Source organism: Macrobrachium nipponense, chromosome 39, assembly GCF_015104395.2.
Source record: "Macrobrachium nipponense isolate FS-2020 chromosome 39, ASM1510439v2, whole genome shotgun sequence".
NCBI lineage: Eukaryota > Metazoa > Arthropoda > Malacostraca > Decapoda > Palaemonidae > Macrobrachium > Macrobrachium nipponense.
In genome coordinates, this window is record NC_061099.1 from 30,921,446 (window position 1) to 30,931,650 (window position 10,205).

At 43.2% G+C, this 10,205-nt stretch overlaps 1 protein-coding gene across 7 annotated transcripts in view; it reads right to left on the reverse strand.

Moving 5' to 3' along the window:
* LOC135210254 (dehydrogenase/reductase SDR family member on chromosome X homolog) overlaps positions 1-10,205 on the reverse strand; it is a 310,210-nt gene that overhangs the window by 40,471 nt on the left and 259,534 nt on the right. For all 7 annotated transcript variants that reach the window (XR_010313479.1, XR_010313478.1, XM_064243108.1 and 4 more), the window contains exons 3-4: positions 9,521-9,628; positions 6,975-7,148 (exon numbers count right to left, since the gene is read on the reverse strand). Coding sequence is in view for 5 of the 7 variants with exons in the window: in XM_064243108.1 (XP_064099178.1) it covers positions 6,975-7,148; positions 9,521-9,628 (282 nt within the window). In the remaining 2 variants the exon portion in view is untranslated. The remainder of the gene's footprint in view (positions 1-6,974; positions 7,149-9,520; positions 9,629-10,205) is intronic.

A 10,205-nucleotide genomic window follows, 5' to 3' on the forward strand; every position in this document is an offset into this window, starting at 1 on the left:
GGACTTTGTCAATGGGTGCTGATCCACTTATATGACAATACACCTTATGAAGGAGCACACAACCAATCCCGACCACCTGATCCTAACCATATGTTAGAACTAAGGATTGTTACGAGTTATCCCCGAACTCGTCACAACAACCGTAACTCAAAACCACTAGCACACATACATAATTTTCCAAAAAAAAAATTATACTCAACTAATTGGGATATGACAAGAATTCTCTTACTGAACACAAAATAGAACTGCCCGCTCCCGTGCGAGCCAAATCCTCATTGTTCGAAGAGACTCTCGACCATATCCAAAAAAGAAGAACAGTATATACATTTAAGGATTGGTGTCGGCTCCCGTACCCAGAATCGTATCTGCCGATACGATAGGACCTAGAGAAAAACACTTCTCATACGTCACACGTACGTCTTTCAAGTAATGAGATGCAAATACTGAGTTGCATCTCCAGTATGCGTATCAATGAATGTGTTTTTTAAGCGACATATTCTTATAAAACGAGAGAGACGTCGCAACCGCTCTTACTTCATGAGCTTTTACTCTCAGTAGTTGTAAACTGTTAGTCTCCGGACATACCTTATGAGCGTCCGTAAGACGTTTCGTACAAAGAACGCCAGAGCATCTTGGACCAATCAGTCTTGTGGGGTCTTTTACCGACGCACCAAAGACCTTGCTCTAGAGCCATTCCCAAACTGACACTTTCTCTGAAGGTAGAACTTCAGAGCTCTAACAGGGCATAGAGACCTCTCTGCTTCTCTGCCTACGAGACTCGACATTCCTTTGACTTCGAATGACTTAGGCCAGGGATTCGTGGGATTCTCGTTTTTCGCTAAAAACAGGGTCTTAAACGAGCAAATAGCCGAGTCTCCCTTGAATCCTACTTTTATCCTGCAGAGCTTGTAATTCACTAATTCTTTTTGCCGTAGCTAAAGATAAAAGGAATAGGCATTTTCTAGTTATGTCTCTAAACGATGCCAGATGAGGAGGTTCGAATCTATCCGAAGACAGATATTTGAGGACTACGTCCAGGTTCCAGTTCGGAGGTACTGGTTCCTTAGACTTTGAAGTCTCAAAAGATCTTATGAGATCGTGGAGATCTTGTTATTTGCCAGATCTAATCCTCTTGTTCCTGAACTACCAGCCGAGAGCATACTTCTGTATCCCTTTATTGTGGATACGGCTAGATGAGATTTTACTCTCAGGAATAGCAAGAAATCAGCAATTTCCGCTATAGAGGAGAGGAGGAGGACAAACTTCTTGGCTCTACACCACCTTCTAAATACCTCCCACTTCGACTGATATACTTTTCGTAGTGGAGGTTTCTGCGTGCTCTCGCGATCGCGCTTGCCACTTCGCGAGAAAAGCCTCTCGCTCTGACAAGTCTTTCGATAGTCCGAAAGGCAGTCAGAGCGAGAGCGGGGAGGTTTTGATGGTACCTCTTGAAGTGTGGTTGTCTGAGAAGATCCGTCCTTCTTGGTAGGGATCTTGGAAAGTCTACGATCCACTCTACCACCTCCGTGAACCATTCTTGGGCCGGCCAAAAGGGGCTATTAACGTCATCCTCGTCTCTTTTGACTGCCACAAACTTTTTCATTACTAACCCCAGGATTTGAATGGGGGAAAAGCATAAACGTCTACTCGAGACCAGTTTAGCAGGAAGGCGTCTACCATAATTGCTCTTGGATCTTCCACGACCGAGCAAAACACTGGGAGCCTTTTTGAAAATGAATGTTTGCGAAGAGATCCACATGAGGAGTTCCCACAGAGACCAGAGATCGAGACACACTTCCTCGTGTAGAGTCCATTCTGTATGAAGGACCTGGTTCCTCCTGCTGAGCCTGTCCGCCCTCACATTCCTTACTCCCTGTACGAACCTTGTCAGCAGGGAGATGTTCCTGTGAGACGTCCAAAGTAATAGGTCTCTCGTGAGCTCGTAAAGGAACGAGGAGTGCGTCCCTCCCTGTTTCCGAATGTAGGCAAGTGCGGTGGTGTTGTCCACGTTTACTTGCACTACCTTGTTTGACACCAGAGGTTCTAGGCTCTTTAAGGCCAGATGTACGGCAAAGAGCTCTTTGCAGTTTATGTGCCAGGACACCTGTGCTGGTTCCCAGGTGCCTGACACTTCCTTTGAGCCTAATGTCGCTCCCCAACCTGTCTCCGACGCGTCGGGAGAACAACACTAGTCTGGGTTCTGTGTTCTTAGAGAGATCACTTTGTTCTCTTCCAGAGGTAGCAACCACCACTGTAGGTGTGCCTTTATCTCCACTGGAATGGGAAAAAACGTCCGACAGTTGTCCGGTTTTTCCAGCTCCAAGACCTCTTGAGGAAGAATTGAAGTGGACGTATATGAAGTCTTCCTAGAGGGAAGAATTGTTCCAGCGAGGAAAGCGTCCCCAGAAGGCTCAACCATTCCCTCGCCGACGTTTGTTGCTTCTCTAAGAAGAGAGAGATTATCCGCAAACCTTTTGCGGTTCTCTCTTGCGAAGGAAAAACTCGAAAACCCCGAGAATCCATCCGAAAGGTCCCCCAGATAGACTAGGTCTTGTGCTGGGGGTCAGCTGAGACTTCTCGAGGTTCACCAGCAATCCCAACGCCTTGGTCAAATCCGAGTTAACTTTAGGTCCTCCAAGCACTGTCTCTCCGATCTGGCCCTGATGAGCCAGTCGTCGAGATACATAGAGACATTCACTCCTTTGAGGTGAAGAAATCTCGCCACATTCTTCATCAGGCTTGTGAAGACCTGAGGAGCTGTGGACAGGCCGAAACACAAGGCTCTGAACTGAAAGATCCTTCCCACCCGTCATGAAACGGAGGTACTTCTTCGATGAAGGGTGGTGGATCGGGCCGTGAAAGTATGGCGTACCTGGAGATCTAGAGACACCATCCAATCTCCATTGTCGTAATGACGCTAGGACTGAAGCAGAAGTCTCCATGGAGAACTTCTCCTTCTGAAACAAATTTGTTCAGAGAGCTGACGTCCCAGTACTGGTCTCCAGCCTCCCGAGGCTTTCGCCACTAGAAAAAGGCGATTGTAAAAACCCCGGGAGGGGAGTTTTGATCCAGTACTAGTTCTATCGCTCTCCTTGTACCACATTTGTTTCCACCATCGATCGAAGAGTATCCCTCAGCACAGGGTCCTTGTACTTGGCTTGATAGTTCCCTTGGTATTGACGTTAGGGGAGGAGTGTTCAGGAAAGGGATACGATATCCCTTCCTTATGATAGTCAATGAAGACGCGTCTGCGTCTATCAGTGTCCAGGCCTCCACGAATCCCAGGAGCCTGGCACCTACTGGGTGCTTGGAGGAGAGATGTTTCATTTTCCCTTTTTAAAGGGACGAAAGGCAGACCTACCTCTCTTCTCCGGAGCCTTCCTTCTTGCGGGAGGTCTGGAGGTCGGACCACCTCGAAAGGGCTGCATTGATGTACTAGGTCCTTTCTTGTCAGATACCGAAAACAGGTTTCTTTCTTCCTAGCTGACTGCATCAGAAGATCCTGAGTCGCCTTCTCAGTTAAAGAAGTGAGCAACGTCCTTCACTAACAATTAAATGAGAAGGGAACAAAAAGTCAGAAAGGGGCGCATACAGTAGAGCTGCCCTCTGAGCATGCGAGACTGCCTTTGTTAAGAAGGCGCCATAACACCGTCCTTTTCTTTAAAAGACCTGCTCCAAATAATGAAGAGACTTCAAAAGATCCATCCTGTACCGCTTTGTCAATGCAAGACAAAATGCATAACAGGGCTTCAGGTTCGATTCCTTCTGAATCATGGGCTTTCTTGGACATCACCCCAAGGGACCAATCTAAGAAGTTGAAGACTTCCAATACATGAAAGAGTCCCTTGAGGAGATGATCCAGTTCTGAAATACTCCATGTAATTCGTGCAGAATTGAGACTTGGACGCCTTGAAGCGTCAACCAAAGTCGAAAAATCTGCCTCTGTTGTAGAAGGGAGAGCGATACCCATATTCTCTCCCGTCTTATACCATATGCCTCTTTTCCCAGCTAATCTTGCTGGAGGCATGCAAAAGACTGTCCTGACTAAGTCTTTCTTAGACTTCATCCATGAGTCTAAGGCGGTGTAATGCCCGCTTCATCGAGATGGTGGGTTTTCATTTTTAGAAAAGACGAGGGCTTCTTCGTCTTAGCACTGGAAAAAGAGCGAGCGCGGAGAAGGAGGAGCAGCAGGAGTCACTCGTCTCCGTACTCCTCCAGAAGCAGGGTAAGTCAAAACCTTATAGTTGGACAAACCCTCTCTTCCATGATCGTTCATCGTCCGAGTTTTCCTCCCAACTCGGGATTTATCTGAGTCTCCGTTCTCCTTTCTGAACTTTCCTCTTCTGGAGGAGACAAACTCCTAATAGGAGAGGGGCTAAGGGATGATACTCTTTCCTCTTTCCCGCTTTAAAAAGACTTGGGAGCGTCACAAGCTCCGGCTTCTCTTGAACTTTAGAAGACGCCTTGTATGACACTTCCCGTTCTCCGAGCGTCATGGCTGACGTCTCTTGCTGACGTCTTGATGACGCTTCGCGCCTGGAAGACTCCGCTCCGCTCTAAAGGCGTCCTACTCGGCGTCACAATATTGGACGGAGCGTCACGTCTAGATCCGCTTTGAATGACGCTTCACTTCTAAAAGACGTCTTACGTTTCTCGTAAGCCCCCGTTCTAGCTCTCGAACTCGAAGCTTTCTGCCAGACGTTTAGCAGCATTTCACGTCTGTCTGAAACGCTTCTCTTCGAGCAGGTGAGAGAGGACGAGACTTCTTAATTGGAAGCGTCACGTCCTTCCGACGGGGCGCTAAAACTCTCACAAGAGATGACAGTTGTTCCTGAACCGCCAATAATTATCTTTCTTGACGTTTCTCCCACGTCTAGTGCATGACGCCTTTCGTCATCACTCGGGGAAGAAGAATGAAGGGGTACTTCCGCACAAGCGTCAGGTGACGCTGACGCCACTTCACTTTCTTAATAGCAGACGGAGCGTCATCTGAGTGGGAAGCGCTCTGGGCTCGAATCTATGTCGGGCTTTCATATGACGCTTCAGCGGTCTCCGATAAGTTCGACTCCTTCCACCCTCGTTTAGGTGAGAGAGGGAGAGGACGAGAAAGACTCGCGAAGGACGCTTTTTCTATAGCGCCCTTGAGCCGCCGCCTGCCATGAAGCAGAGCTAGCTGAAGGGACGTCTGACCGTTGGGGATTCGCACGACCTCCTTAAGGTTTTCGACTTTCCTTCTCCTCTGGGCATGGGAGCTTGGAAGAGTCTAGGCCTGGGAGCGTCGCAGGGACGATCAAACGCCCCCTCCACACAACATGAAGAACTCACCTTCACTGAAATGTTCACTATCACTAGCCTTACCTTTGGAGTCAGCCATCTTGGACTTCATGTCTCTAATAGTAGCTTTCAGATTGGCGATTTCCGATGCCGAATCCGAAAAAACACTCTGAGAATGAGATATATAGGGAGAATCTACATCAGTAGGATTAGAATTATCCGTGAAAGGCTCAATAGGCCTTGAACTCACACCTTTCAGCCGTCTAACTCTATCCCTCTCTAACTTCTTCAAATAAGAAGTCAAAGTCTTCCACTCGCATTCCTTACAAGTATTAATAGCAGAACACTGAACCCCCCTACATTTACGGCATACAGTGTGAGGATCAACCGAAGCTTTCGGTATCCTCACCCTGCAGCCTACATTCACACACATTCTCACACTCACATTAGAATCAGACATACTGAGAAAAATCCAAAAGAGTTATTCCAACCAAAAACAGGTCCACAGTAGCGAATGCCAAAACACGATCCAAATACGTCACCAAAAAGCCGAAAAACGTTGATCAAAGGTTGAAAAATGAATCTAAGTCAGGAGGTAATAACAACAATGTTGATACCACCGGCGACAGAGAAAATATGATAGAAAACGGGGATGGTTCCTAGTCCTGCCGCCCAGGGCAGGCCGGTAGATCACCTGACCTACCTGTAGCGAGTGGCGCGAAATTTGAATTTCTGTCGGGGACGACGGAGTCTTAGCTATGTATATATCTGACAGGTAAGTTGATTGTATGAAAAAAATCAATATTTCCCTTATTGCAAAATATATGAGTGTCTACCAAAAAATTCGGTAGTTTCACGTAATATATTCTTCGAAATTTTGAAGCCAAATTCATTAAAAAGTTAATAAAAGTGTATGCCAAACCAAAGACCCAGTACTTCCCTGCAAAAGACAGCCCAAAAGGTCGATGACGATGAAAAAACGAAAATCAAGTCAGGAGGTAGCAACAACGTATGTTGACCCTACCGCGACAGAGAAAATCTGGTTCTAGAACGGTAATCGTTCCTATTCCTGCCACCCAGCGGCAGGGGCGGTAGATCACCTGACCTACCTGCAGCGTGTGCCGCGAAATTCGAATTTCTGTCGGGGACGACGGAGTCTATAGCTAAGTATATATCTGCTGGGTAAGTTCCATGTACAAAACCTAAAATTTCTATAACATGCTATTACATAATAACATGTTAATATCTAAATCTTTATTTTTAAGTTTGCTTTCAATTTTGGGAAACGCTTATCGGCAAGTTATCCATCCATAAAAAACTAGCTTCCACATAGCCTAGTACTAATAGTACTACAAGAAACAATAACATACAAACAGGTAAGTTTTTTGTTTTTATTTTATTTTGAAAGCTTATATTCCAAAGACTCTTGTGTTACCATACTATTATGCCTCTCAATTCAACAAATGTCATGAATTCAAAATGAACAAAAGTACAATAAAAGAAGCAACATATGTTTCTTAATAAAATACTAGTGATATAGTAATTAAGTTGAATCAAAATCATTCAAGCTGCTGAATCCAGTCATAAGTTATCATTTGACTAAAACTAAAACTACATACCTTATATCATGATATTGCATATTAATACCAGTGCATAGACTACTCTCAACAAGAGAAATGCAACCAAAAAAAAAAGCTTACCATTGTTGACAAGGACGTGCAATGGGAGGTTTAATTTCAAGAATTCTCTGACAAGTTCACGGACAGAATTTAGACTCATCAGGTCCAGTTCTAAGCACTCCGTTCTCCCACTTGTGATTCCCTCGGAACGAATCCTGTCAACTGCCTTTTGTAAGGATGTTACATCCCTACCAGCTACAGGAAGGAGAACAAAAACTATATAATTCATGTAACTATAAAATAATTTCATAAACAGAGTATATAACTAGTGGTTTCACTAATCCATTATGCTCAGATGGCAAGAGAAATGTTGGATAAATGAATTTTATTTTATAAACTGGTATCAAAACTACCACATTTGCTGATGCAGAAATGCATTATTATTCCTAAGAAATTTGGAAGACAAGTTATTACCCTCCTAATCTAGTGCTACTCAGAACTCTCCTACAAAGGGATAGTCAAAACAGAAAATGCAGGATAGTTAAACAGCTAACGTCTCAAATTCAAAAACCTACTTCCTGGGTAAAGTCAGTGTTGAAGCAAAAATTAGTGCATGTGCAAATATGAAGGTACAACATACAAATCAAAATATGATTGTTACTGTGTCTACAGCACAGACTTCTAAAATCCCTACTCAAATTATTTCATTGACAGCATTTCTGCAACTACACACAACTAACTTAACATTCTAGGTGTCATTTCTAGGCGTCATTCTTGATTATGAAGCTACCTTCAGAAACACATTCTGTCTTCAACAGTATACTGAGAGGACATTCCAGATTCTGGGGGAGCTATCTACACATCTCTAAAACCCATTAGACTGTGGAACAGCCTCTGAGGATGTCGTGCAATTGGAACTTCAAAAGTTCAAACAAAAATGAGATGTAATGCATTACTACCCTAATACAGTAGTACCTCGAGATAGGAAATTAATCCGTTCAGAGGCGCCCTTCGTATCATGAGGTTTTTGTATCTTGGACATTTTACATGCTATTCTCCTTGCATTTTAGTAGTTTTATTCACTTATTAATAAAAAAAATTTTAATAAGCGAGATCTCTCCTTTCTGTATTTTCCTTTACCTCCCCTTACTTCTTCCTAATGAACACCATATTGTTTGGAAGCTTCAATTCCAAGACAATGACCCTATGGGCTTATTCATATGAATAGGTTTCATCAGACTAATAATAATAATTAATAATAACAATAATATGATGAAAGTCATAAACACATGGGCAGTACCAGTAATCCGATACAGCACAGGAGTAGTGGAGTGGACGAAGGCTGAACTCTGCAGCATAGACCAGCAAACTAGGAAACACATGACAATACACAATGCACTGCACCCAAGAGCAAATACAGATAGACTATACATGTGTAAACACAAAAGGAAGGAGGGTGAGGACTACTAGGCATAGAGGATTATGTCAACATCGAGAGCAGAGCATTGGGGCAATATCTGAAAACCAGTGAAAATGAGTGGCTAAGGAGTGCATGGGAAGAAGGTCTGATAAAAAGTAGACAAAGACCCAGAAAAATATACAGACAGGAGGAAGACAGAACAGAGGAATGTCACAACAAACCAATGCAAGGACAGTGCATGACAAACTAAGGAACTGGCCAGCAATGAAATATGGAAATGGCTACTGAGGGGAAAACTTGAGAAAGAAACAAAAGGAATGCTAACAGTGGCACACGATCAGACCCTATGAACTAGTTATGCTCTAAGAACGATATAGGGAAATAACATCTCACCCATATGAAGTGTAATATGAAAAGACCATAAACCACATAGCGTGTCAGGCGCTTGCACAGAACAAGTACAAAAAGAGGCATGATTCAGTAGCTAAACCCCTCCACTGGAGCCTGTGCAAGAAACACCAGCTACCTTGCAGTACTAATGGTAGTACAAGCACAAACCTCAAGGAGTGATAGAAAACGATCAGGCAAAGATCCTCTGGGACTATGGTATCAGAGCAGATAGGGTGATATGTGCCAATAGACCAGACGTGATGTTAATTGACAAAATCAAGAAGAATGTATCACTCACTGATGTTGGAATACCATGGGACACCAGAGTAAATGAAAAAGAGAAAAAGACTGATAAGTATCAAGACCTGAAAATAGAAATAAGAAGGAAATAGGATATGCCAGTGGAAATTGTACCCAAAATCATAGGGACATTAAGACACAATCCCAAGATCCCTGAAAAAGAACCTTGAAAAACTAGATGCTGAAGTATCTCCAGGACTACCGCAGAAGAGTGTGCTCCTAGAAAGAGCACACATAGTAAGAAAAGTGATGCAGGATGCAACCCGGAACCCCACACTATACAAACCACCCAGTTGAATAGGATGACAGTGATAAAAAATAACAATAATAGTATTAATAAATGGCAAAATACAGTACGTATAAGGATTAATAAACGTGTGTGACAAATTAAAGAGAGATCATGCCAAGAAAAAAATCCTGAGACTATGCCTAATACCTTAGCTACACACACTTTGTCTTTAAGTATATCTTCTTCTACTACCTGGTACACAAACAATGATGACTGATCATAATTTACCTATTATCACAGTCATATCTTGAAGAAGAAATTGCTTTACAGTCTGGAGCCCAATCCCTCTACCTCCACCAGTGACAATGGCTACACGCCCATTCTGTGGACCAATACCTGGAAAAATACCAACAGTACAATTTAAAAAGGTAAAATTACTTGAAAGAAAGCTAATTCTACATACTCCTGTAATGCAAATTCTTTCATACTGGTAAATAATACTCTTATCTTACTAATGCCATGCTGTCTGAGCATGGAAACCTAATCATCCTTGCTACAGGGTAGCCATGACTGGCAATATTCACAAGTGTGCTGCTCTGCTCAAGATGTCAAAATTGTTCAAGTCCATTGCTAAGTAGAGGTGGCTTCAGGGAGGGAAAAATTTATCAGAATGGCTGTGCATAGGGAACTTGAGTAAAATTCATGATGTGTATTTAGGGAACATTTACAATATAAATTCTGTGCCCCTGCAAACCAACAAACAGTTCTTCAGTATTTTGTCTAAGATAAAAATATTTGATAAAAACTAGTAACTTATAGAGGTCCAAAAGGAACTTCACCATTTATACAGTTATCCTGCATGTTTTTAGTCGGTTACAAAATAAAAAATGACAAATTTTTAATTAATTTGTATTTTTCATAGCTAACAAGCCTGAGATCTTAAAATTCAGATAAACCTGCTGCTGCCAGCTGG